Source organism: Chinchilla lanigera, unplaced genomic scaffold (genome assembly GCF_000276665.1).
Source record: "Chinchilla lanigera isolate Chin_1 unplaced genomic scaffold, ChiLan1.0 scaffold00085, whole genome shotgun sequence".
NCBI lineage: Eukaryota > Metazoa > Chordata > Mammalia > Rodentia > Chinchillidae > Chinchilla > Chinchilla lanigera.
Window position 1 is genome coordinate 2,691,667 of NW_004955486.1, and position 27,287 is coordinate 2,718,953.

At 53.7% G+C, this 27,287-nt stretch overlaps 1 protein-coding gene across 1 annotated transcript; it reads left to right on the top strand.

Moving 5' to 3' along the window:
- The first annotated feature begins 183 nt into the window (after window positions 1–183).
- On the top strand, window positions 184–25,674 carry LOC102020345 (chromosome unknown open reading frame, human C1orf127). The gene is made up of 13 exons (XM_005404305.1): window positions 184–209; window positions 5,568–5,668; window positions 8,845–8,943; window positions 11,651–11,775; window positions 13,049–13,192; window positions 17,100–17,138; window positions 18,057–18,194; window positions 18,679–18,763; window positions 19,955–20,151; window positions 20,347–20,470; window positions 23,381–23,526; window positions 23,959–25,107; window positions 25,434–25,674. Exons 1-12 carry the CDS (start codon window positions 184–186, stop codon window positions 25,069–25,071), a joined length of 2,337 nt encoding a protein of 778 aa, XP_005404362.1. The 3' UTR covers window positions 25,072–25,107; window positions 25,434–25,674.
- The last annotated feature ends 1,613 nt before the right edge of the window (window positions 25,675–27,287 follow it).

Below are 27,287 nucleotides of genomic sequence, written 5' to 3' on the forward strand. Positions count from 1 at the left end.
CTGGTCCTGCGCTCCCAGGGCTGAAGCAATTAACCTCATGGAGGGGTGGGGAGGAGCCAGAGGTGCTGCGCTCCCTGTGATTTTTGGCACCTGAGTGATACTCCTGCAGCTGGAGGGGCCGGGGACAAGCCGACCCATCATTGATGAGTTTGGCACCGCGGGAGACAGCTGGCAAGCCTGAGGATGCGGGGGTCCCCGGCAGCTGTCTGGTAAGTGTCTCTTAGCCAGGACACTGTGGCATGAGACCTCAGGCGAGTCCTGACCATCGGTCCCCACTTGCTTGGAGCAGAAAGCAAGTATTTCCCATTAGCACCGAGGAACCTCTGTGGGAGGGGAGAGGAGTGGATGGGTGAGGCCTGGTCAGGCCGGTGGGGCTTTGTCAAGCACTGCCTCCTCCTCGGGGAGGGCGGGCTGGGGTCACTCTCACCTTCCCCAGGCCCACTGTCCTGGAATCCAGGTCAGGGGGTCTTGTGAAGCTTCTCAGAAGGCCGGGAGAAAGCAGAACACTCCTTGTTTGTCCTAGAGGAGTCCTTCAAGGAATTTAGTGTTCGGGTAAACAGGAGGTGCTAATTTCAAGGAGTTTTCAGATGACAAGAGTCCTGGTCACCAATTAATTGTAAGGGTAAGGAGGAAACCTTACTGTCCACAGCCACAGAACTGCAGGCTCCCTTCCCCAGCTGAGGTCCACCATTAAGAATACACTGAGTAGCCGGGAGTGGTGGTGCACGCCTGTAATCCCAGCACTCGGGAGGCTGAGGCAGGAGGATTGTTGTGAGTTCGAGACCAGCCTGGGCTACAAAGTGAGCTCAAGGCCAGCCTGAACTGCATAGTGAGACCCTGCCTCAAAAAGACAAAAAGACAAGAATACATTGAGTAGTCCCAGCACTCCTGGAGGCTGAGGCAGGAGGATCCTAAGTTGGAGTCCAGCCTAGGCAATTTAGTGAGATCCTGAAAGGGCTGGGGATGTAGCTCAGTGTGAAGGCCCTGAGTTCAATCTCCAGTATGAGAGAAAGAAGAAAGAAAGGGAAGAAGAAAGAAAGAAAGCCTTTGACAAGCTCCTGGGGGCGGTAGCCAGCTTGAAGGTCAGCAATAGCCAGCTGTTGCCCTGGGGACGTTCACTGTGAACCTTTGTTTCCATTTTGTGAGCTCTGCAAGTCCCCGCACAAGGAAGCCCATGGAGAAGCTGGGCGGGGCTGGCGACAGAGAGGCGGCCTGGCCCTGTGCCGGGGGCCCACTTACTTCTCCTGGGTGCTGCCCTTGGCGCTTGGCACTGGGGGCGGAGTGTCTCCCCCAAGGATGCGAAGGGCAAGTTCAGGGGCTAAGCTCCAGGACTGAGTGGGCTAAAGCCAAGCTCACCTTTTGCTCCCAACCGAGGCTGAAGGCGGATTCAGGAGCAGGTGCAGGAGGAGGGCAAGGCTGTCCTGGCCTCTAGCAAGGCTGAGGCGGGGCACTTTCTTTATAGCACTGCCCGGGGATGGCGCTGAGTGTCAGAGAAACAACTTTTCTGTTCCCGGGTGTCTGTCCCTGCACTAGCTCCAGATTTACTCACCCTTGGAGAACCTTCCTTCAACCCAATTGCCCCAGCCATGGCAGTGGACTGCAAGTTGATTACCTGGCAGGAGCAGAGGGGTGCCAGCAGCAGAGCCAGGAGGAGCAGGGATTGGAGAGCAGGCCGTCTCCTGAGAGAGGGTCCCCCCTCTGTCCTCCAGAGGCAGGAATTGAAGCGTAGGGGCCGTGCGACCTCTGGCTCCTTCCCGCTCTAAGGCTGCAGGATCAGCTCGGATTCCGGGCTGATGAAATGATCCTCTCCTCTGTGAAACCCATTCTGGGGAGGCTGTGGGCCTTGGCAAGTGGCCTTCCCCGGGCTCAGCCTTGGGGCCTGGCCCTCATCCCAGCTAGGAACCGAGGGCTCAGTGTAGCTCAGCGGCAAAGCGCCTGCCTGGCAAGCGCAAGGTCGTGAGTTCGGTTCCTGGTACTGGAGAAAAACCAAAAAAAACAAACCAAAAAAAAAAAAAACAAAAAACAAAAAAATACATACATATATATATATATATATATATATATATATATATATATATATATATATATCTTTTTTTAAAAATTGAAGTCTAGGACTGGAGATGTAGGCTAGCATGAGGGTTACCGTATGTGAGGCCCTGATTCAACCCCTGAAGGGCCAAAAAAAAGAAAACCTTGAAAATGTATCAGAGATTTTCTTTGTTTAATGTAACTCATTAACTGATGTGGGAACCAGTAAGATGTTACAGTCAATTCAAAGGGCAATCCATAGAACATTGGATGGAAATGTAGGCAGTCAGGAGTGCAGGGTAAACTCCTGTCATACATGCAAAATTGGTCAATATCTGCAGGTCAGTAAGCAACTGCAACTCCACCTGGGCAGGATTTGCATTTTTTAGATAAAAATCGTTTGCATGATTATCAGTACAGTATTCTACCATTTACAGAGTTGCAAAATAGCTCCTCAATGATGAAAGATACATTGAATCAAAGCTGGGCTGCATGCCTGTAATCCCAGTACTTGGGAGGCTGAGGCAGGAGGATAGATGAGAGTTTGAGACCAGCCTGGGCTACAAAGTGACCTCAAGGCCAGCCTGAACTGCATAGTGAGACCCTGTCTCAAAAAGACCCCCCAAAATCCCCCCAAAATAAAAAAAAACAGAAACCCTAAGAATGCACTAGACAATATCCATATTTTCATTGAAGAAACCTAGTAATTTGGGGGCCCACTTTAAAGTATTTCACATTTTCCTCCCATCAACTCATGTGCAGGGCACATTTTTTTGTTGTTGTTATTTGAGACAGTCTCTCTATATAGTTCAGGCTGGTCTTGAACTCACTATGCAGACTGGCCTTGAATTCCTGAAAATCCTCCTGCTTCAGCCTCCTGAGTGCTGGGATTACAGGCATTTGTCACCACATCTGGCTTCAAGGCTCATTCTCATTCCAAAGCAAACACCCACATAAGTACTACCGAAGGTATCTTCCCAATCATTCCTTACTATTGCCTTCTTCCCCTAAATTTGGGACCCGTATCCTGGATTTCCAAATCCACAGATCAGTGTTTTATATATATTTATTTACTTGTTTGTTTGTAGTACAGGGTATTATTGACTCCACCAAATCCTGAGCTACACCCCCAGCCCTTTTCTTTTTTTTGTTTTTGTCATTTTGAGACAGGGTCTCACTATTCAGGCTGGCCTTGAGCCCACTTTGTAGCCCAGGCTGGCCTCGAACTTGCAACAGTCCTCCTGCCTCAGCCTCCCGAGTACTGGGATTACAGGCGTTCACCACCATGTGCAGCTCCCAGCCCTTTTCTTATTTTAAATCTTTAATTTTATTTTTTATTTTTACTAGTACATGTTTATAACACATCATGAAAGATTAAACTTATCATGGGAACTTGGCATATGTACAGGTCACATTTTAATTCTTTTTACTTCCCTCCCTCCCCCATCTCTTGGTTCCCTTCCTATTTGCAAAAGATCTACTTTCCCTGTTTCCTATTTATCTTTTATTTTGTTCTTAAATTTATTGATACTTTGTGTTTCTTATATAAAAAAGTCCGTGCAATATCTAAGCTTTTGTGTATGATTTATTTCACTTAGCATTATGGTCTCAAGATTTTTTTTTTTATTTTTGAGATGGGATCTCCCTAAATCACTAAGTTGCCCAGCCTGTGCTCAAACTTATCATCCTCCTGCCTCAGCCTCCCAGAGTGCTGGGATTATAGGTGTGCGCTACCATGCCCAGCTTCTCTCTTTTGTTGTTTTGGTCCTGTGGATGGAAGCCAGGCTCTCCCACATGCTAAGCAGACACTGTCACGGAGTTACACCCCCAGCCCTTTGTTTTTATTTTCTTGTGGAGCTGCACCCTCGCTTGTGCCAGACAAGCCCTGCACCACTAGCTACACTGGAGCTCTGCAGTTGTTTTTATTTCTATTTATTTGTTTTATTTTGGTACCAGGATTCGAACTCAGGACCTTGTGCTTGCCAGGCAGGAGCTGTGCCGCCGAGCTATATCCCTAGCCCTGTAGGTATTTTTAAATGGCTGCAAATGCTGCAGACAGAAGGACCCTATTTAATCGTGAGATTCTGTCCCTTCCCGGCTTAGGGTTCTCCAGATTTCTTGTCATTTTTTGTGGTAAAATCCCAGCTTCACCAGTCCTCCGTGGCCCTCCTGGCTCTGGCCCCTGTCTGTCCTCACCCTGGTCCACTACTTGTCGCTTTCCCCCGGCTGTGGCTCTGTTGATCTTTCTTGTTGCTGCTGCTGCTCCTTAAACACACAGAACTTATTCCCCGCACTTGGGTCCCACTGTGTGTGATGCCCCCGCCCCCGGATCTGGGCAGGGGACTCCTCAACGTCCTACCGTGGTCCTAGCGTCACCTCTCAGAGACATGTCGCTTCACAGAGGACGCTGGAATAAGCAAAAGCATTTTGTAAGTCACTGACTCTGCAATGGGAAACCAGCCGCGGTTGAGGGCTGGTGTGTCCTGCTGGCCTACTCCCTTCTCTGCCCTTGGGCCCGTCTGCGGTGCCAGGACGAGGGAGATGGCACCTGTTGGGGACATGTGGATAAACCACCTCGGGCAGGGCGCACGGGAGCCCCCTCTCCACTGGGGGAGAAGCCAGTCCCCAGTCTATTTGCAAATTCATTTCAACATTCTGCTGCGGAAAAGTGTCTGTCCTTTCTTCTCCTTTGAACTGCTTGTAACATCTGCCAGACTCCTCATTAAGTTAATAAAATCTTTAACACAGGCTTATTTTTTTTTTAAATCTGTATGAGAGACATGATGTTACTTTTTTTGAAAATTATCCTTTAACACAAGCCTCCTGTCCTCTCCCCCTCAGATACTGTGTTTCATTTTCCTACGGCCTCACCATCTCCTGAGATTACTTCGCTCCTGCCCTTCCTCTCTTCCTCCCTCCTTCCTTTCTTCCTCTCTCGCTTTGCTTTCTCTCTTTTCTTTTTCTCTTTCTTTTTCTTTTTCTTTTTCTTCTTTCTTTCTTTCTTTCTTTCTTTTTTTCTTTTCTTTTCTTTCTTTCTTTTTCTTTCTTTCTTTCTTTCTTTCTTTCTTTCTTTCTTCCTTCCTTCCTTCCTTCCTTCCTTCCTTCCTTTCTTTCTTCCTTCCTTCCTTCCTTCCTTCCTTCCTTCCTTCCTTCCTTCCTTTCCTTCTTCTTTCTTGACAGGGTCTTGCTCTATAGCCCAGGCTGGCCTTGAATGCATAATGATCCTCCTGCCTCAGCCTCCCAAATGCTGGGATTATAGGTGTGAATCACCACAACAGACACATATTTATTTCCTTACTTGTTTATGGTTGCTCCTTCTGTACCTTGGGTGGCTGCACATTATGACAGGCACTCAGAATAAGTATAAATAGGGCTGGAGATGTAGCTCATTGGTGGAGCCCTTGCCTAGCATGCTTGAGGTTCAGTCCCCAGAACCACAGCGGAGGAAAATATATATGTTTGATGGAATCAATTATACCCGATTGACCGTATGAAGGCAGACAGGCAGCAGCTGAGCTGTGCACCCCTCCTCCCCGCAGGGCCATCTGTGTCGCCTGCATTCAGCACTTGGTGTTCCCACAGATCCTCCCCCTCAGGGCAGGCAGGGAAAGACCGCGCCCTGTGCTTGGAGTTTCCACAGGTAAGACGGGTAACTCGGTCATGCTTTGGCACCGGTATCAGGCCTCGGGCATTCCCTACCGTGTAGACCCACAACCCTCCCGCTGGGTGACACTGGGTGAGTTCGGCTTTGAGGAAGCCTTCCAAGCCGGAGCACTCACCTGCCTGTCTCCCTCCGATTAGGCATGGCTGAGCACCTGCAGCGCTGAGCTGAGACCTGAGGTCTAAGACCCCCCCCACCTAGATCATGACACTAGCTGGAGCATCAGGGCAGCCCACTGCCCTGGGTAAATAGAGGCATTCGAACAGATACGGCATTCTAAGAGTTACCAGGTTCTTCACACTGGCAGGGGCAAAGGGCTCCATTTTGCAGAAGAGGAAGTGGGGAGCCTTGGAGAGGTGAGAGGACTCGCCCTGGTCACGTGGCTGCACCCTGGCTCTGAGCCCTGAGCTTCCACCTCCATGCACAGGCCCCCCACTCAGGAATGGTGTTTCAGGAAGATGGAACAGTGTGTGCAGAAGCGTGATGTGGGAAGGCCCACCCTGGCTGAAGTGTGGAGGAGGAAGAGAACGTAACCATACGGAGGGCTGCACGGACTTTGCCAGGGCAGGAGGGGACCACTGAAGGTTTTGAGGAGGGGCGGCCATACTGTCATTTCCATTTTAAGATCCCTGTGTGTTGAGAATGACTGGGGCCTGGCAGGGCCAGGGCTGGGTGTCTCTACCTTGGCCTGGAGTCTATGGCTCAGCTGTAGAGCTGTGAGGATGAGCTACTCACCTCACCCCACTTTTATGAGTCAAGTGACTGACTTGGTGCCTATTCAGACCTTTTAAATTGCACTGGGTAGCTGGGTGGTTGTGGCACATGCCTGTAATCCCAGCACTTGGGAGGCTGAGGCAGGAGGATTGCCATGAGTTCAAGGCCAGCCTGGGTTACATAGAGTTCAAAGCCAGCCTGAACTACAAAGTGAGACTTTGTCTCAACCCTCCTACCAAAAATTGCGCTGAGTGTCAAACGTCCACACCATGGCAGGATGACCTTGAGCAGCAGCAGAACATGGTATTGGTTAGTACAAATTTGGGGTCAGATGCACTGTGATATGTACTCAATTTCTCTGGTGCTCTAATTTTTCTGGCTATGTGATGAGCTGGCGAGTGGAGAGTTTAGGGCCCTGCTCCTGCTGCTCCGTGACCAGGACAAGTCCTTTCATCTCTGGATGAAATTAGCTATCATCATGACAAGAGCTGTCATCTTTAGGCACAAGCTCTGTGGTGAGAACCTGTGAAGACCTTTAGACACAGGAACTCATTCAGGGTCATATCATCCTTTGAAGTGTCATCATCACCATCATGACCACCACCTTCACTGCGACCATCCTCAGTGTCAGGTCACCACTATCACCGTTAGCACTGTTACTACTACCATCACCATGATCACCACCATCACCATCATTATCAGAATCATCACTATGCCCATACCATCACTACCATCATCATTACCATCATCATTATCATTACCATCACCATGACTACCACATCACCATCACCACGACTACCACCATCATCACCATCACCACCATTGTCATAATCATGACCATGCCCATCACCATCACTACCATCATCATTATCATTATCATCACCATGACCACCACCATCACCATCACCACCATTATCAGAATCATCACTATGCCCGTACATCACTACCATCATCATCACCATCATCATTATCATTACCATCACCATGACTACCACATCACCATCGCCATGAGTACCACATCACCATCACCACGACTACCACCATCATCACCATCACTACCATTGTCATAATCATGACCATGCCCATCACGATCACTACCATCATCATCATCACTATCATCATTATCATTATCATCACCATGACTACCACCATCACCAACGTTGTCATCATTATCACCATCATCATCATCACCATCTCCATCATCACCATCACTATCATCATCACCATCCTCACCATCACCATGACTACCACCATCACTATAACTACCATCACCATCTCCAGCTCCATCATCATCATCACCATCATCATGACTACCACCATCACCATCACCACCATCACCATGATTATCACCATCTCCAGTGTCACCGTCACCATGACTACCACCATCACCATCATCACCACTATCACCATCACCATGACTACTACCATCATCACCATCACCACATCCATTATCACTATCTCCATTATCATCACCTCCATTATCAGCACCACCCCATTACTACTGCCATATTACCATCACCACCATCACCATGATTACTACCATCACCACCATCACCACCATCACCTTCATGCCACCACTTCACCAGTACCATCATTAGAATCAGCATCATTATCAGCATCATGACTGCTACCATCGTGACTTCCCCTATCAGAATTATCACCACCATGACCCACACCACCATCACCATCGCTGTCATCACCACCATGACCACCACCACCACCATCAGCACCACCATCGCCATCACTGGAACCATTACCATCATCATCTCCATCCCCATCTCCCAACCACCAGCATCATCATGGTGTAAGAAAAGCACAGGAAGAAATTCAAGCAACAGACACACACACACACACACACACACACACAACAGAGGTGGGACTCAGCGCCAGGTGCTCTCCTTCAGCACCGTTAAGCCCCCTGTAAAACACAGTGGTTAGATTTGTGATCTCTGGGGCCTGGCCACTCAAAGCGTGGTCCCTGGGCCAGCAGAATGGACATCATTTAGGCAGGTTACAACTGCTGCCTTCAAGCCCTAATGCGACCTGCTGACTGCGTGTTTTGACAGGCACCAGGTGAGCTGTAGGCACACTGAAATCCGGGTGCTTCGCCCTGAGGTTTTTCTTCCTGGACCTTCTGTGCCTCTGAGAAGTAAAGGATGTTGCCGGTTATGACGCTGACTTCTACTGCCCTTTCCTAACAGCTCCACAGAATCAGAACCGAGAGGAAGTCCGTTTACCCTTCCTTTTCCCTCTCCCTTTCTTCCCAGAAGGTTTATTTTTAGCTAGGTTCATCACTGTGTAGTTCAGGCTGGCCTTGAGCTCACTACATAGCTCAGGCTGGTCATAAACTCAAAATGATCCTCCTGCCTCAGCCTCCTGAGTGTTAGGATTACAGGCATGTGCCACCACCCCCAGCTTAAAAGTATCTTCTTGTCCAACAGACAAGGTGGAGTGCTTCTCAGACTACATGACTCTGCCGATCCCGAGGAGCCATGTGGCGGGTTTGAGGCGGTGGCTGGGCAGAATCCTGCAGCTGCCAGGTAAGGGACAGCCATTGTCTGGAAAGCGCTAGCCCCTTGTGTCTGCCCCAGGCCCTTGGCACTGACTTTCCTCCTTCACTGCCTCTTCTGTGGGGCTCTTTCTGCCTCTCAGATCTGCTCAGATGCCCTCCCCAGGGCTTTCTCTTTCCACACCAGCAGTCATGGTATCATCTCACTGGTCACACACTTCTTACCTGTGCTCCCCACCGCTGGAAGGAGCCGGGAGCAAGCACAGCCCTTGCTTCTAGCTGGTGTATCTGGGGACACTGCTGATGTTTAGGACATTGTGGTAAATATTTGCTGAGTGAACACATGGCTGAAGCCTGGCAAGAAATGCCCATCTGCTGCCGAGATGCTCCAAAACCTCAACCGCCCAGGAAAAGAAGAGATGTGAGGAGAGGGGCAAATAGTGCCCCCAAAACATCCAAGGGCCCAGTTTACTTTCTGAAACCCTCAGCCATGAGTTTGCCAACAGGAAAAGTGGAAAGAGGGTAGATACCATGAGAAGATTACCCAGAACCTTCTGGAAACTTCTGGAAGGAAAAGAAGAGTGAGCCGTACCACTAGCCACTTCCTGTTTTCCATCTTGGGCGCTGCAAAGTGAATTCTCAGAATTTCTCCTCTCCTTTGAACAATAAGGGAGAAATCAAGAAGAGGGACTTCTGCATTTTCCCCAAAGTCTAGCAAAAGCCCCAAGGACCCTGTTCATCTTGGATCTTTTATTTGTTTGCTTTAAGACAGGTTCTTGCTGTGTAGTTCAGGCGGGCCTTGAACTCACTGCATACCCAGGCTGGCCTTGAACTCGAGGTAACTCCTCCTGCCTCAGCCCCGTGAGAGCTGGGATTACAGGCAAGGGCCACTATGCCCAGAACATTCTGGAAATTTGTACAGCACCATGTGGGTCTGGTGTGGCCTGAATCCATCTTGGGACGGTCAGTGGCTGATCAACAGGCCAGCCAGCCCGTGACACCGTGGCGTGGCATTGGTGTATTAAAAGGCCCCTTTTCCAGGAGAAATGGGGAGGATACATTAAGCTGTCGCCTGTTCTTTGGAGGGCCATTATTAATAGAAAACAATAGATTAACAGTTTTAAAACGCTTGTTCAATAAGTAATTTTTATGGCTCTGGATAGAGCCCATTAAACATTTCTGTGTGTTATTATCAAGAAGTTTTAAGCGTAAAATCATAAAGTCAATAATCAGAGAATTAGTCACAGCGGCCAGCCACAAGCCATTAGTTTTAGGCGCTGTCAGAGACACCTGTGGCTTTGAAGGGAGTTTTTATTTCGCGGCAGCGGCGGCACCAGGTGGGGACGGAGAAATGACGGTGCCTGCCGCCTTCCATAAACTTGAAGGGACAGCAAGCAGGTGTGAGCAGCAGGAAGCCAGGCAAATATTTACAAAGTGCAAACGTGAATGCAAAACTAAAACGATCCAGGTCAATTTGCACATCCAGGCTTAGACACTTTATTTCCCCAGCGAGCTCCCTTTCAGAACCTCCCTTTCCGGAGGCGCGGCCTTGATCTCTTGCTAAAGATAGCGGCGCAAGCAATGCCTCGAAAAGCGAAGCTGTCGCCAGAGAGCGCCCACTCCCCCCGCAACGGGCCGCCCCGGCGGGCGTCCGCAGCAGCGCATGCGTCTGCCAGTCAACGACTCGGTTGAGGATTGAAAACTGAAACTGTGGCTTGGAAAAAATGGCTTTGTACAAAACCATGACAAAAGCACTACAAGATAATTATGGAAACTAGAGGAAATCCAAAGAAGATAATAAAAACTGCCCATAATCCCTCTCCTCAATGATATCCCTTTTTATATTTCACTCATCCAACAAATATTTCCTGAGAGCCCTCCACATGCCAGGCGCGGCTTAAGGTGCTAGGATGTAGCAGGAACAAAACAGACAAATACTTCTGGCGCCCAGAGCTGATGTTGGAGAGCAGAGCAACGAATGACTGCTATAATCTGAAGTCAATTAGATAGGAGGTCAGGGGGTCACAAGAGCCAGGGATAAGAAGGTGGTGGTCAGGGTGGGCTTCCTGGAGGTGGCTTTTTTGTTTTGTTTTGTTTTTTGAGACAGTGTCTCGCTATGTGGTTCAGGCTGGACTTGAACTCACTATGTATCCCAGGCTGGCCTTGAATTCACAGTGATCATCCTGCCTCAGCCTCCTGAGTACCAGGATTACAGATGTGTACCAGCATGCCAGCTTCATGCAGGTGACTTTTGTACAGACTTGGAGGTGAAGTGAGCCATGCACATATCCAGGCAGCCTGGCGTGGTGGCACAAGCCTGTGATCCCAGCTACTCTGGAGTTGAGGCAGGAGGTCAGCCTGGGAAACATAGCCAGACTGTTTTGCAAAGTAAAATAAAGATAAAGAGGATTGGGATGTAGCTCAGTGGTAGAGGGCTTGCCTAGTATGTGCAAAGTCTGTGTCTGATCCTTAATATTGGGGAAAGGAAGGAAGGAAGGAAGGAAGGAAGAAAGAAAGAAAGAAAGGAAGGAAGAGTTCTAAGTAGCAGGCATAGCCAGTGCAAAGGCCCTGAGGCAGCAATAGGCCTGGGATGTTTGGGGTACAGCAGGCAGGAACAAAGGGAGGGAGGTTTGGAGAAGTGGGAGAGGAGGTCAGAGAGGAGAAGAACCTATAGGGGACCTGGAGATGGGACGTAGCCTCAGCTGCTCCACCTCAGGCCTGTCCCTTTCCCACCTCAGGCACCCTGAGGGCCCCCGGCCAGCTGGATTCTCTTCTTGCCCAATGTGGCTACTTCCTGCATCCTGCTCCGGACGGCAACTTCATTTTCCGAGCTCTATACTCGGCCTGCTTCGTGCGAAAGGAGGTGTGTCTGGGAAAACTTCTCCTTGTGGTGCTGGGGCTGGAACCCAGAGCCTTCCACGGCCCAGGCGCATGCTGCGCCTCGAGTGGCTCCCCGGCCATCAGGAAGGCTCTGCAGTGGTGGCTCAGGCAAAGCATCTTCCCTTCCGGTGCGCAGCCGTCCCCTGCCAGGGGGCCAGCACACAGCAGATGCTCAGCAAGCCCGCCAGGAGGGGGACAAAGGTGCTGAGGGGTTGCAGAGGTTGCTTGCCTGCCCTCACCTGCACGGGCCCCACGTGTGCTCACAGGACCCCATGATTCTGTCACTTGTGCAAAAGCAGTGTGGTTTCCCATTTGTTTTCTTTCTTTCTTTCTTTTTGGTCTTTTTTTAAAGACAGGGTCTCGCTCTGCAGTTCAGGCTGAACTTGAGCTCACTTTGTAGCCCAGGCTGGTCTTGAACTCACAGCAATCCTCCTGCCTCAGCCTCCCAAGTGCTAGGATTACAGGCGTCTGCCACCGCGTCCAGCTTAAAAAGGCCCCACTTCCTTTTCCACCGCTCCTCCGTTCCCTCTGTGTATCACAACTTCATCCTCCCTACTAGGCCAAGCCCCGTTTTCCCTGGAGGGCTGAGGTCCCTCCTGGGGGGCTCACAGCCCCCTTTCTCTTCTTCCAGTCCTCCCCCTTCTCTGACAGCCCCTTGCCCCGTTCATGCCTGCCTCAGGTGCCCACAGAGCTCACACCTGGCTTTCCTGCAGCTGGAGGAGGTTGGAGTGGGCACCACAAGGGATTCCTTGGCTGGATGTCTGTGAAGCTGCACTTCACACGTAGAGTGCAGGGATGAGGCCCCCAGGAGCTGTGTCCAGACTCAGGAGTGACCACCTGCCTTTCACTTAGTCACTTACTTCCACCAAGCCTCAACTGCCCCATCTGTCAAATGGGAATCAGAGAGCCTCTTCTGAGTCGTCGGTGAGGGTCTAAGCAGACAGGGTCTGAGCCAGTGTTTGCCAATGTTAAGGGATGTAGGGGTACAAGGGTGACCTTCCTGAGATCCCCAACTGTCCCCAGCCCCAAGGGCTTCCCTGATGGGGGCTAATGCTGACTTGCTGGATCCAAGCAGCTGGACTCAACTCCTCATCCCTGCCCGGCTCGGTCTCACGTCTCACCCTTCTTCCGTGAGACGGGCCCACTTTCAGGGCCCGTGCTGACCGCACTGCTGCGAATAGTCACTGACCTATAATTGCGGCCTATTAGCTGTTTTCTTCTTTCATTTGCACAGATGACTTTTGCTTTATTGGCAGAGAGAAAATTACAGGTTGGAAATCAGAATGCTTCACCAAGGGGTGAAGAGGCTGGAGCGGAGCGTAGGCTACGTAATGAAGTGTCCTGCAACTGTATCCAGGCTGGGCAGACAGAGCGTCCACTGCGACCCCACGTTCATCCGGGTAACGGGCTCAGAGGGCAGGCGGGCTGGGCTCCTCTCCGAAGGCCCAGGCGTGCGGCCATGGCTCCTGAGCCTCAGGACGTGGCAGGGCAGAGGCAGCAGCTGGAGGTGCAGGCCCTCGTGGGTGCTGGCTGGCGGCCAAGTTCCACCAGGCCAGGCTGCGGTCGAGCAACGGGGACTGAGACGGGGTAGGAGCGTGCCTAGGGGCTGAGGTGAAAGGTCTCTGAACTCCTGTTCTCCGCTTCCCATGTGGCCGGCCCAGGGGGGCCACCGGGATGATCCCCAAAGCCGTACAATGGTGTCTTTGTGCCCTGGCCCTCAGGATCCGTAGGAATCGCTGGTTTGAATGTTCCTTTTTAACCCGGGTCAGGGAATTATTAGCTCCGGCCCAGGAGTGTGGCTCGGGGTGGCGCACTTGCCAGCGAGCTGGAGGGTAGAGGGCTGGGGAGGAGAGGAAGGGTTCTTCTGCGAGTGTAGGAGCTCTGCTTGAAAGCCCAGGGCACAGGACCCATGCCAAGCTCCAGCTGCGACTGCTTTCCGTTCTGGTGTGTTCCTTGAAGTCAGCTTTCTCTCCAGCCCTTGGGAGACCCGAGGGCAGGGGAGCTGCAGACCTCAGTGTCCGCAGGGGCCAAATGCGCAGCAGAAATGAGCGTGTCAGGGTGAGGAAGCCGTAAGGAATTCAGCTCGGGTCTTCGCTGTTCAGACAACACTAGGGAAGCGCCCCCACCCTGTGCCGGGCATGGTCACAGCACTTTATAAATATTAACTCACTTCCCCTTTGTAGCAAGCCTAGCTGCTGGGTGCCGCCATCCCCACTCTGCAGACAGAGAACCAAGTGGAGTTTAGGCGGCCCGAGGTCTGCAGCGGTTAAGTGCTGGGGCCTGTGGCAGAGCTGGGGCAGTCACAGCCTCGAACCTGGGTCCCACAAAGAGCAGCGCTACTCAGCTTCCCCCTGTGATGCCAGAGTCGCCAGCTTTTTAAGAGAGTTGGGGAGCTGGGTGTGGTGCTGGACATGACCGTAATCCCAGCACTCTGGGAGGCTGAGGCTGAGGCAGGAGCATTGAAAGTTCAGGCCTAGCCTGGGCAATTTAGAGATGTAGGGCAAGTCTGTCGTAAAAGTAAATAAATAATAACTAGTGCAAGGTGTGGTGGCGCACGCCTGTAATCCCAGCACTCGGGAGGCTGAGGCAGGAGGATCATTGCAAGTTTGAGACCAACCTGGGCTACAAAGTGAGCTCAAGGCCAGTCTGAACTTCATAGTGAGACCCTGTCTCAAAAGACAAATAAATAAATAAATAAATAAATAAATAAATAAGCCCTGGGGATGTTGCTCAGTCCTTTTTTTTTTTTTTAAATCAGGAATCAAACTCAGGACCTTGTTCTTGCCAGGCAGGTGCTTGTGCCACTGAGCTATATCCCCAGCAGTCACTCAGTCTTGAAGGGAGAAAAAAGGAGAAACAGGAAATCTATAGTTATGCATGAAATCTCATTTTAAAAGGTTGACTTCCAGCTGGGAGTGTGGATCAGTGTAAAGCACTTACTTAGCATATACAAGGCTCTGGGTTGGATCCCCAGCCCTGAAAAAAAAAAGCGCAAACAAAATTCTGAGTGTGATGTTTTGGCCTGAGGGTACAAGAAAGGAAGGAGAGAAGGAAGGAGGAAGGATAAAAAGGAAAGGAAAAATGGGAGGAGGTTGGAATGAAAAGGCTGCTAATGACAACTACCAGTCATTCCACAAACATTTATGTAGCACCTACTATATGCTGCCATCGGGGTAGTGCTAAAGGAACAGATTTGAATAGAACTGAGACCCTGGCCTCCGGAAGGGCAGTAGTTTTATTCTCTCAGCCCAGTCTAGATTTTCCAAGGCATGTGCTGGGGCTGGAAGAGTCTCCCAGAGAGACAACATAGAGACCCGGGCTGTCCAGCCTCCTAGCCCAGATTGCTCCTGTGGTGGACACTGGTGGGCACTGGGACACTTTTGTTTCCCAAACTGCAGGAGCAGCGGCTGAGGCCGAGGGGGCCTCTCTGCCCACCTGCGCTTTTACAGCCGTTAATCCTCGAGCACAACCTCTGGGACATATGTGTGACGGTCCCGGGCTGGTCCCTTGCCCTCCGCAGCGGGCCTGTAATTCTAGGAGCTGCCGCTAGGGGGCCAGCGCGGCCGGCGTCCGGACACTTGGCGGAATTGCAGAGAACAGCAAAACTGCTCCCGGCCGGGCAGCTGCTTTGTCGCTGTCCACCTGCTTTTGAAACCTGGGAACCCTAATCGGTACCGTCCTCCCTCAGCCGAGGTGTGGGAGCCTCTGGGGCTCCCCGGACAGTCACAGAGAAGCGGGCAGCACAGAAGACAGGGTCTCACCGCCCCCGTCCCCGCCCCCCGCTTCCCCCTTCGGAGACCCTCGTCCAACTGCCTGATTCATTCCTGGTGACTTCTGCCTCCACGGCTTCCGTGGCTGCACCTTGAACTCGCATTAAGTTTTAATTAAAGCTGTTCCACCGGCCTTGCCCTTGGCTAAATGCAGCTGTGAGCACAGGGCACATAGATATTTAATACTCTGCCTCTCCTGCCGATGGTGCAGGGTGCCCAAGGGTGTACCCGAGCCGTGCCCCGCTCGCAGCGATCCGCCGGCTTGCTTAAGTGTGCCCACAGGCCCCGAGCAGGAGGCCGAGCAATAACTATTCATTGCCCTGGGTTAAGTGTGCCCAGGGGCACCCGTAAACTCGACGCAGTGATTAGCGCGCGCTCCCAGTGAAGGCCGCCCAGGTCCAGCGGACGTCCGCGGGCCCTAAATATAGCCTGTGCGTGGGGGCTGAGAGGGCGGCTGAGCGCCTCGTCTCTCCTTCCTTTTAGCAGAATCATTGCCCTCTTTCCTAAAGTCCAGCTCCGGGGCTGCACTGGCTTCCTCAGCTGTGGTCAGGGTCGGGTAGGGTGGGGTGGGGGCGGGGGAAACCCTGGAAATGGGGAGCCCTCTTTCCTACCCTCTCATTAGGCACCTTCTCTGCCCCGGGGTAAAGGTGGCACCTCCAAGGACGAGGAAGTTGCAGGGCTTCCCGAAGTCGTCCCGAGCCTGGCAATGGGGGGGGGGGGCTCTTTGGGGCCAGGGGACAGCAGAGCTGGAGCCCTGAGAAGGCTGAGGGACCCGGGACTTCCTCCGGGACTCTGACCCGTGCCTCGGCCTCCCCTCCAGACCTAGGTCTGCAGCAAAAGCAACTGGGGGCCAGGGGTGGAGAAAGCAGAAGCCAGGAGGAGAGCCTGGAGGAGGCCGCGCTGCCCACAGCAGGGGCGCGGGCGGGGGCGGGGCCGAGAAGGGACGGAGGTGTCACTCCACAGGGTGGCCGTCCTGATGTGACCGGGACTGTCCTGCGTTCGGCACTGCAAGTCCGCATGGGACTCCATCCTGGGGAGCCTGGCATGGGCGTCACCCTGAGTATGGTGCGCTTGGCGGGCGCAGACACACTTTCTGGCCTTTGAGCCGCATGCTCTCTCTGCCTTTGCTTTTGGATCCCATGGAAAGAAAGAGGGCGAAGAAGAAATGGGTGAACTCAGGACAGGACGGGGCGGGAGGCCCCGGAGGAGGACTAGGGACCTCGTTCTGAGCAGCGGCCTCCGTCTGTGCCATACACACCCACCCTTGGCTTCGCCAGCTGTGCCCAGTGCCCCAGCTGCCCCCTTGGCCCAGCCCAGGGCAGCAGCTGAGGCGGCGACATTTCCCCGGGTCTGTTGACACTTGAGTCCCAGAACATAAATGATTTTCTTGTCTTAATGAGCAAACACCCCAGCTGCCTGGCTCTCGCCGGCCTCCTGCTGGGGTAATTGCCAGCGCTTGAGCGCTCAGCACAAACGCGAACCTGCTCACCTTCGCCCATTGTGTGCCAGGAGATGTTGCTTCTTCTCTGTTCTGCAGGTCTCCCGGCCTCTGCCCCTGAGGAGCGACAGTAGACAGGTAGGTGGGGCAGCAGCAACCTCTGGAAGGTTCGTCCTGCAGAGTGCTCAGGGATGCTATGTGGCAGAAGGTTTTGATTCCCCATCTTCCTGTGGACAACGCCAACCTTTCTGCGCCTGTGTCCTTCTTTTTTTTGTCTTTTTGAGGCAAAGTCTTGCTATGCAGCACAGGCTGGCCTTAAGCTCACCTTATAGCCCAGGCTGGTCTCAAGCTTGCAACGATCCTCCTGCCTCAGCCTCCCGAGTGCTGGGATTACAGGTGTGCGCCAGTGTGCCTGGCTCAGGCTCTGGGCAGTGCCTGAGGACACCTGAGAGGACTGCTGAAGAGGCGACCCAGCCCGGGGAGGGGCCTGGGCTGGAAGCCTCTGGAGTCCTTTCATGTTGAAGTTCTCCCTGGTGGCAGGAGCTCTTCCTTTACAAGGCCACCTGCTTCTACCTTGCACAGGTGTCATTCTGCCTTTCTTCTGGCCCTCTGTTCCCCAGCCTCTGGGAGGCGCTGGGCTGCTTCTCCACCTCCCAGCTCCCCCAAGCTCCTCCTGCCACTCCTAGGATGGGGGCCTGGGTCCCTCCCTGTCCGTCTTCCACCATCATCGCCACCTCATTCAAAGCCCTGATTGCCAATGTCCCACTAAAGGGTGGCGACCAGAACCAAGGACACAGCTGACTGGCTGGCTTTCCTGTCAGGGGTACAGAGGCGGCTGCTGTGTGCCTAGCACCTCCAGAGTGGCCTGCTCGCCTCACACAAGGGAGTCAGGGTACAGTTTGCAGGGCTCCCTGAGTGGCTACCAGTGTCCCCTGGGCTAGCCCATTCTCTCGATGGCCTTGTCATCCGCCTGGGTGTCCCAAGTCTCCATTCCCCATGACGCCTGGCAAGTGTCGCCCTGGCCCGGCGGTTTGTGCACGTGTCCTGTTTCTCCAGAACCCCTGGCTGCTGTCTCTTCGAGGGGAGCTGGTGGCCTCTCTGGAGGATGCCAGTCTGATGGGACTGTATGTGGACATCAGCACCACCATGGTCACCGTCCAGAGCCCAAGACAAGACCTTCTTCAGAGGCAGGCGGTCAGTAGGGGGCAGCAGGCCCTGCCAGGCTTGGGCGGGGAGCTCTGCAGCCTGGCAGCCCGATGAGCACTGTGCCACCCCTCCGGTGCCAATTCAAATGTCCACCTGTGGCACTGGACAGATTTAGGCAGCAGCCTCGAAAATTGGGCCCCATTAGCGTAAAGTGCTCTGCTCGGCAGACGGGGGGCTTCTGCAATCATGTATTCAGCGCATCCTGATCATGGTGGCAGGAGCGTAATTACCATCTCTTTAAATAGCCCAAAGTTGCCGTGTAAGAGAAGACGGCTCACATGACATTTGCTCCCAGCTCACTTCCTGCTAAAAATATCCCAGCTAAATAATATTTCCTGGTTGCACTGGAGCGATCGACCCTGACCTGGGCTTCACAACATTTGGGGGTTTGGTCCAGAGACTAGTTAGAAGGTTGGGGGGCCCCACGGAGGGAGCTTTTCAGTGGTCACAGGGGCCCCTCCTGCTTCCCCAGGTGCTGAACAAGTCTGTGGAGCTGCTGCCGCTCTGGCTGGTGAGCGGCGGCTATGCCTATTCCTTAGAGGCTGCGTGCCCACCGGGTAAGACCCGGGAGCGCCCCAGGGCCTGTCCCTCCGACGTCGTCACGCTCTGTCCCCCTGCTTCCCCCTCTCCCCTAGACTTATTCCCCTCTCTCCCACTTCACCGCTCCTTTTTAGCCCATCCTTGGTCTTGAATTCTTGAAATACTTGAGACAAAGAGAAGTTGGCTCTAGCCGGAAGATGTGTGTCTGTGCCCGGGCTGGGCCACGCGTGGAGCTGCATGCGAAGCAGTTATCTCCTGAGGGCCGTGGAGTCGGGGGTGGAGGAATTCTTGGGAGGGAGGTCCCACAGGCTCTGAGGACAAGGACAGAAGAGGCTCTGCAGTCTTCCTCAGATCCCCGCAGGGCTCTGGGTCCTGGTGGCAGTGGGACCCCTGCTTTAGACCTCGCGGGTGCTACCGATTTCACTCACCTTGGGGTGACACCATTACCATGCACCTTGTGTAACACAAAGGAGCCGGAATCCGGAAGCCCACTTCCTCCCTCCAGGGAATTTAAATTCTGAAGAACTCAGTATGCAAAGTTAGGTGGATCAAAGGCTTCATCCTGTGTGCGTAGATCGGAGGTGACTAGCACTTCACATTTGTATGGAATTTTATCATAGGTGAAGTTTCAGCATCAGGGCTCTGGGGGGTTACGGGCACCAGGGATGGCCTTGCCGAGCTCACGGACATCTCCTTCCCTGTTCGTGATATTTGGAATTGCTTTATTTGGAGACAAATGCTTGCATTTAACAACTGCAGAGCTGGCTGAAAATGTCCCCGGTGAGAGGGCTGACACAACGAAATTCTTGCTAAAGTGTAAACAACTGATATGAGCCGTGTTTCTTAAGAGCAGCTTTGGCAATGGAAGGGGCACTAAGTTGGGTCACGAAGCTGAAGATGGTCTGGGCAGAGGCATTTCTATGGGTTCTTAGAGGCAGCCTGCTCCTGGCCTCTGCTTTGTTATGGGCCTTCTAGAATAAATAGCAGTATGCCCCAGGTGTTTGAGGACGGTGTATTTTTCTTCTCTTTTTCATCCTGCTTCTAAGTTCACGCCCTAGCAGTGATCCCAGAACAGTGAGGAATCCACTGTCTCCAACCCCAGTGGTGTGCAGCGGTGGCCGCAGGCTCTTGGCTGGTGCCCTGCTGCCATCTCATCCCTGCATGCCGCACTGTATCTTTCTCTGGGTCGAGCGTGCTTCCTGTTCCAGTGTCGTCCCGGCCAGGGTCGGAGGTCTTAGTCCACATCCCACGGCAGAGGCTGGGCCTGGTCAAAAGAGGTTCTCACTTTGAGGAAGCCCTGAGCCTAAAGTCCCTCCAAGTGCACCAGGCCAGCACCTCCACAGTGACGGAGAGCAAGGATTTCGTGGTGGTCAGCATCCCAGCGGCTGCGCTGCTCCAGGCCCAGGTCAGTATCCTGGTGACGTTGCTTCCTGCCCCTTCTTTGGCCACCACAGGAAGTCAGAAGTGTGCAGAGCAGCTCCGTAAGGGCTGGCTGGGAAGGGACTTGGCTACTTACGTCCCTCAGCGCTGTTGCCATCGAGGGCAGCCGCAGGGCACCTAGCACACTCTGCCACTTGCAACTAATTCCTCGTGCTCACAGCCGTGCCAGGAGCCCCGAGGAGCCCCAGGCACGCAGGCTTTCTACAGCGTGGACCTGAGCCTGGAATTCACCGAGTCTGCTACCCCAGTGCTCTGGACAGCGGAGAACTACTTCCGGTGCGTGGGTAAGTGAAACACCCCGGATGTGCTTGCTGCGAAGTTGCACGTGTGTGAATCCTCTTCCCTTGGCCTCGTGGCCCTTTCTTCTGTGACGATTTCGAGCTCCTGGATTGGAGAGGTCCCAATCCAACTGGGGGTGGGAGTGACAGCCAAGCCACACTGGCTGGTGTGGGCGTAAGGACAAGAGTGACATAGGGACACGGTCCCTGGCTGTGGAGTTGAAGCTGTGGGATAGAGGACAATGCACATCAGCAGCCCAGACAGCTGCAGGAGCTGGGGTGGGGGGCACTTACTCTTGATTGGCTTCAGTATTGTCGCCTAGAAAGTAAAAATTCAGTGGTGTCGGAGATGAGATAGCAGAGTTGGCTGGGAGGGCGCCCGGCACCAAGCAAATTGCTTCTGTTTGGACCTGTCCGGTTACCTCCCTGCTGGCCCCTGTGCCCCAGGCCACTTACTAGACAGATCGACCTCCTTGGCAAGGAGCCCCACACCATGAACGCATTTCTTATCCCAAAGGGAGCCTCACTCTAAACATGGTGCGTGTGTTCCCTGCCAGGGCGCTGGGACCACATCTTGAAAGGGGTTCTTGGTGAAAGCCGGGCTACCAGACAACCTGGTATTCACACATGCAAAACCACCAGGAGCAAAACCCTTTCCAATACAGCATAAGGAAATACACATAATTCACAAATGATGTCGATCACTTTCATCTTATACTTCCTAACTGTCCGCAATAGAAGACAGACGCGAAGGAGATTTAACTCAGATGTTAATAGCGCAGGAATGCCCCGTTACCAGGATATGATGTTTCGGTGCTGCATAAAAATGTAATTATATTCAGAACTATATTTAAAGATTAAAAGGGGGACTACCTACCACATCTAGCCCCAAATTCGGAATTGGAAACAAAGAAACAAGCAGAATGGGGGTGAATTCTAACGGTCTGCTAAGACTGGAGATATTTCTTGAAAGTCGTTTTTACACATTTTGGCTGCTTTTATTTTAACAGTTTTCTGCAGCAATGACATTGATTTTAGAAAAAGAGGGCTAGAACTTCATCAAACAAATATTCACGAAGCACTTGCAGTGTGGGGCTCAGGCGGGACCAGAGTCCGAACTGGACTGGTGTTTTCCAGCTGTGTCCAGCCTGGAAGGGGATATAAGAAATGTCCCGAGAATCGGACGGACTCGGGGCGATGCCAGCAATGAGATGATCTTTGTCCTGGGCTTTGAAGAATGTGTGGGTCCTTCCCAGGGAGATCATGAATAAGATACAAAAATAGCAACAGCAATAAAAACATTTTTTAAAGAAGATTTTGGAGGGCCTCCCTGGAAAGATTTACATGGCGAAGAAGGTTCTCTTTCCCATTTTATTAATTTAATATCAGCAGCAAGAATGAACCTCTCCCCTCCCAGGGATGAACGTCTCCCAGCGCTGCTTCCCCCCACCTTCCCTACGCGCCCCCGTGTCTTTCTGTTCTTATTATAGTTGCCGGGAGAGCGCCTGCCTCTCCCTCCAGGCCAGCTGCCTTCGGATCCAGGGCTGCGTCTTGCGCGGCGGTTTTCGGTCTTTGCGGGCCGTGTCAGAATGCCTTGCCCTTGGTGAGCGCTTGCTAAGTGCTTGTCGGTCTGGATTTTCACTAGGAATTTTTACAAAATGTGTTCGGCCGAGAGCATTTTGTCTTTTGTAAATACGTGGCTAATGAGTTGGAATACGAATGAATGGAGTGCCTAAGCGCTCTGTGGTTACGGATTTTTTTTTTTTAATCTGCTTCTTCTAAGCCCGCCAAAAAAGTGGTTGCTACCAAGGGATGAATCCTAATGATTTCAGATGGTGGTGGCTAAGAGCAGGGGAGGAAATGGAGTGTCCAGAGAAGAAAGACTGTGCGTGCGTGTGTGTGTGTGTGTGTGTGTGTGTGTGACACAGAGAGAGAGAGAGAGAGAGAGAGAGAGAGAGAGAGAGAGAGAGAGACAGACAGACAGACAGAGACAGAGAACCTAAACAGAACAACGGCCGCTCCCCTGCCGCCCATATCTGCCAGACCACAGTGGCCAGTTCTGACTTTCCATCAGAAGCTGCTTATATAAAAATAGCTTATAAGTTTTGTGAGTTAATTTTTTAAAATACTTAAACTCCCCAGCAGGCTGCATCAAACATGTCAGAGGGCCGCATTGAAATAGAATGTGTGAGCTCTGACCCAGAGGCTGTGAATCAGGGGTGATTTGCGCCTCTCAGGGCTCCCTTAGCAATGTCCAGGGACATTTTTGGTGGCCACAGGGCAGGAGGATGCTACTGACATCTGCTGTGTAGAGGCCAGGATGCTGTAAGTATCTTATAATGCACACAACACTGCTCCCACACACACGGCTCTGGCCCGGAAACGTCAGCGGAGCCTGGGATGAATCTAAATTAAGGGATTCCTGCTCAATTCTGTTTGGTTCAGAGTAGGAACTGGCTCAAAGATGAGACCAGCCAGTGAGATTCAAGCTGGGACAGGGAGTCAGGGCCAGGGGGTCTTTACATAAACCTAAATTTCTGAGACTAAATTTTAAAAATGTGAGCTAGGCGTGGTGGTGAAGGGATGTAATCTCAGCACTCAGGAGGCTGAGTCAGGCAGATTGCCCTGACTTCAGGACAAGCCTGGTCTACGTAGCGAGTTCAAAGCCAGCCTGACCTGCATAGGGAGAACCTGTTTTAACAACAACCAAAAAACCTGCTACCCACTCAGTCTCTGTAGGTCAGAGGTCCAGCAAAGTCAGCTGAGATTACGCCTTCTAACCCACGCTGGATCGTGACCTCCGAAAACTTATATCGCCCGCCATGTAGAAATGGGATGGTCATGGTCTTTCCAGCGGGCATGGGCAGGATTGTGCTTCCTTAGGAGGAAGGCTGACCTCTACCACCTTCCCCGAAGGCTCAGAAACAGAGTTGCCTGCCTCAGCAGCCACACTGAAGACTCCTTCCTCCCGGCTGCCCCCGGAACCGGAAACCCCTCCAGCAGGATCGCTGCCCAGCGCCTCTTCACAGTCCCAGGACACAGGCCCGGCCACCCTGGCTCAGGCAAGTCCATGCTGGGCCCTCTACCCAGTGCCCTCCCCAAGGGTTGGGTCCTGTGGGCCTGGGTGGGCCCAGCAGGCATGAAGCCATGGTTCTCCCAAAGGGAACCCTGTCTAGTCTCCAGGCATGTCACTTTCTCAAATTCAGACGAGCTGCAGAGAAAGCCAGCGTCCCCACGAGGGCAGGCCGCTCCCATCTGTTGTGCCTGGCTCTCTGCCTCCCTAGGGCTTGAGGCGAAGAAAGAACCGCAGCTGTGCCTGCGCACGGTGGGAGGGAAACCGAGGCACGCTGTAAAAGCCTTGTGGTGGGAAGCTACAGCATCAGCCCGAGGTGGCAGCTCCCACAGGCCAAGACCTCGAGATCCCCAGGGAGCCAGAGCCATGTGCTTTTATTTCTGATGTGTTTTTCTCTCTCTCTCTCCTCTCCCACCTGCAGCTGGAGCCTGGACCCGTCCTGCAAACAGCTACAGAAAGACCTACAGAAAGAAGCTGGGTGTCTGCTGCCCCAGTTTCCCCCGGAGCCCCTCTGGATCAAGGCTGTCCCCAGGCTCCCCTGGGGGAAACAGGGCTGCCTCAGCCTTCCCCTGCTTCAGCCACACTGTCCTCAGGGCCTCCGGGAGCTGTCCAGGCCGGCCCCAGACCCTCACAGCGCAACTTACCAGCTTCCACTGCCTCGGCCACATATCTGTCCTCAGAAGCCTCCTTCCCCCCGTCACCCTCCTGGAGGTCTGACCCATCCGAAGCGTCCCTGGGTTCAGGACAACCGGTCACCCCAACTACAAGTTCCCAGCAGGACCCTGCCCACTCACCAGGAAGTCCCCTCCCCGCAGGCGTGGATGTGGCTGTCATGGAGCCCACGCAGGCCGGCAAGGAGTTCCAGCCATCGACGAGGCCCCGGGTGACCAGGCTGGCTGAGGAGTCGGGGTCCCCTCACTCCCGTAGACTGCCCCAGGAAACATCTCCCGTAGCAGAGGCCGAGAGGCCACCTGAGAGTGGCCGTCACCTGCCTGGGGGGATGTCCAGAGAGTCCCTGGACCGGTCATCCCCCAGACTAAGGCAGGGGACGGAGGGACCGAGACTCACCACCTTGCCAGGGACAGATGCCACATTCTTCTCCCCAGGAGGGTGGCAGCCAGACACCGGTGCCGGCCTGGGCACCTTGGGACCTGAGCCCCCCGGGAGGCCCAGGATAAGTCCTGCAGGCTCCCTGACAGGTCTTCCAGAGAGCCCTGTGGCCTCCACCTCCAAGAGGCCTGCAACCCCATCTGTGGAAGGCTCAGACAGAGCCCCAGATCTGGAGTCAGCTCCCGAAGGGACCGTGGGCTGGCCTGAGTGGGGGACTCGCACGCCTGGCCCTCTTCCTCTGAGTACCCTGAGCCTTCAGGTTCCTGCAGGAAGCGCAGCGCCCAGCCTGGCCGAGCCTGGAAACCCCTTCCCAGCAGGTCACAGGGCTTTGCCACCACACGACCCGCCAGAGGCTGCGGCGGCCACCAGCCCTGAGAATCGCGGGCCTCCTAAGCTTCTGCGCTCTGTGGAGAGGGCTCTCTGAGAGGCCCTCATGCTGGTCCTCTGTGGAGACCCTGGGGTGAGCCCTGGGAGTGCCAGAGAGCGAGAGAGGACCGGATTTGAGGCTTTTAGTGCAGAGCCCTGACACAACGCAGGCTCAGAGCCACGCTGGGGTTATTGCTGCTGTGCGATGTAAAATCACAGGCACGGAGAGCTTGGCGGGGGGGTCAGCCATCTCAGGGATGGGGTTCAGCAGGGCGGGTGCAATTCCCTAGTGTGCGGTCCACTCCCCAGGGCTTCAGGGCAGCTGGACCCCAGGTCTCTAGAGAGCCCCAGGGGAGGACAGAGTGGGGGGCGTCACTGCTCTGCTTTTCTGACTCCCCCGTCTCTCTGTTTCCATGGCAGCAGCTGGTACCCTGACGGCTCGGACAGCCCCGGTGACCTCAGTGAACTAGTGCTCCCAGGCCCCTGGCCCCGAAGCCCAGCAGTGGCTGGATCACTGCACTCGGAGCTCCCCCTGAAAGGGCGGCACCCCCACCCCTTCCAGGCCGAGCTAAGGCTGCAAGTGGGATTTGAAACACAGCCAAGGAGAGAGGAGGCCGTTGGCAACGCCCACCGGGACGCGGGCTAAATAAATAAATAAATAATCAGGGTTGTCGTGGCTGATAAACGGTCCCTACCTCGAAGATGACTTCTCCCCCTGCGCCCCCTCCTTCCTCCTTCTCTGGGCAGATCCGTCCCAGGCTAAAGCTTAATAGCCCCATTTAAGGCTTTTCCTTTTCACCACGGAATTGAGCTGCTCCTGCCATTACGAGGTTTTCAGCTTCTCTCTGAAATCAAATTACTGACTCCATTTAATTTTTTAAAAGCTTAGATGATTTCCCTTCTTGAATCCGAGCCGTGACTCCAAGCCCCCCCCCCCCCCCGCGGGTGGGTCCCCTGTGGGCAGCCACTGCCCAGGGATAGCAGCCCTCACCAGGGCAAGCCTGACACCTAGAGGGGAAGCTGGGCCTCCGAGTGCCCCTGGACACCTGGCAGGGTGGCCTTGGCCTCCCCTGGGGCTGTGTCTGCTCCCAGGAGCCCAAGGCTCCAGGGCTAGAAGACCTTCAGATGCTGGTGGGCTTGGTGGACAGAGCCTGGCCCAGCCCGGTGAGCTTCTGTTGGCTCCCCAGGACCCGCTTGCTTTCCGTAGTGCGTATCTGGGACCCAGTCCTGTCCCCTGACAGATGTTTATGGGGTGCCTCCTGGGGGCCGGCACTGTTTCAACTCTGGGGAGGCCCCCAGGACAGAGAAAATCCTTTGTGCAGAAGGAAACTCTGTGTGTGTGTGAGAAGGAAACTCTCTGTGTGTGTGTGTGTGTGTGTGTGTGTGTGTGTGTGTAGGGAACTGAACACCTGCCATAAACACAAGTGGACAATCTCAGATAACCATGCTCTCTCTGAAGAGCACCAAGCTAGGGGCTCAGGAAAGGGGTGGTTTGCAGCTGCTTCCGGTGGGAAGGTCAGGGTGACCCAGAGGGGGAGGTCAGAATGAGCTGGGGGAGGGCATCATTCGGGACAGTAACGGAAGTGCAAGGGCCCCAAGGAGCCGGAGGGACAGAAAGAAGGCCAGCAATTTGGGGTGTGTGAACAGGACGGTGTGGGGAACCACAAGCCGTGGCGGAGAGGCGGCCTCGATAGAACGCGTCAACAGCTGCAGCTGCAGAGGATGGCGGAGGGATGGGAGCTGCAACCAGGGGCTCGGGGGCAGCGGCTGGTTCAGGGCCCACCTGCCCCACTGGAAGGAAAGGTGATCAGCAGGGTCCCTTCTGCAGGCGGCACCACTGCTGGATCTTCCATCTCAGCCCCGGCAGCAGTGTCCCTAGCAGGAGTTGCCCTCTGCGTCTGTCTGTCTGTCTCTTCCCCTAGTCATCCCCCGCCTCTTGATCCTGCAGGGGCCACCCAGCTTTTAAGCATCACAGATCACACACACACACACACACACACACACACACACACACACACGGAAGTCCTGTAAAACCGCTCCAACCCTTTACCAAGTCTTCCTCTGTTTAAGCATCCCGTGACCTTGGAGAAGAGACAAAGGGAACCGAGTTAATGAAACCACCAGGCTCTGCCTGGCAGAAACGGCCCCGCGCCCTGCAGGCGGGCGGTGATCACAGGGTGGGGAGGGTCGGGCATGACCTGTTCGGGGCATTCTTTCCAGCTCTGCCCCTCGCGCAGCTGGCACGGACCTCATTACTTACTTCCCTCGCCTCAT

Excerpts from the sequence above, each read along its gene's own strand:
- LOC102020345 (XM_005404305.1), top strand. The coding sequence starts at position 184 with ATGCGGGGGTCCCCGGCAGCTGTCTG. Across the intron at positions 5,669-8,844 it reads TGTGCTTGGAGTTTCCACAG|ACAAGGTGGAGTGCTTCTCA; the intron begins GTAAGACGGGTA and ends CTTGTCCAACAG. Across the intron at positions 11,776-13,048 it reads CCTGCTTCGTGCGAAAGGAG|AGAGAAAATTACAGGTTGGA; the intron begins GTGTGTCTGGGA and ends CTTTATTGGCAG.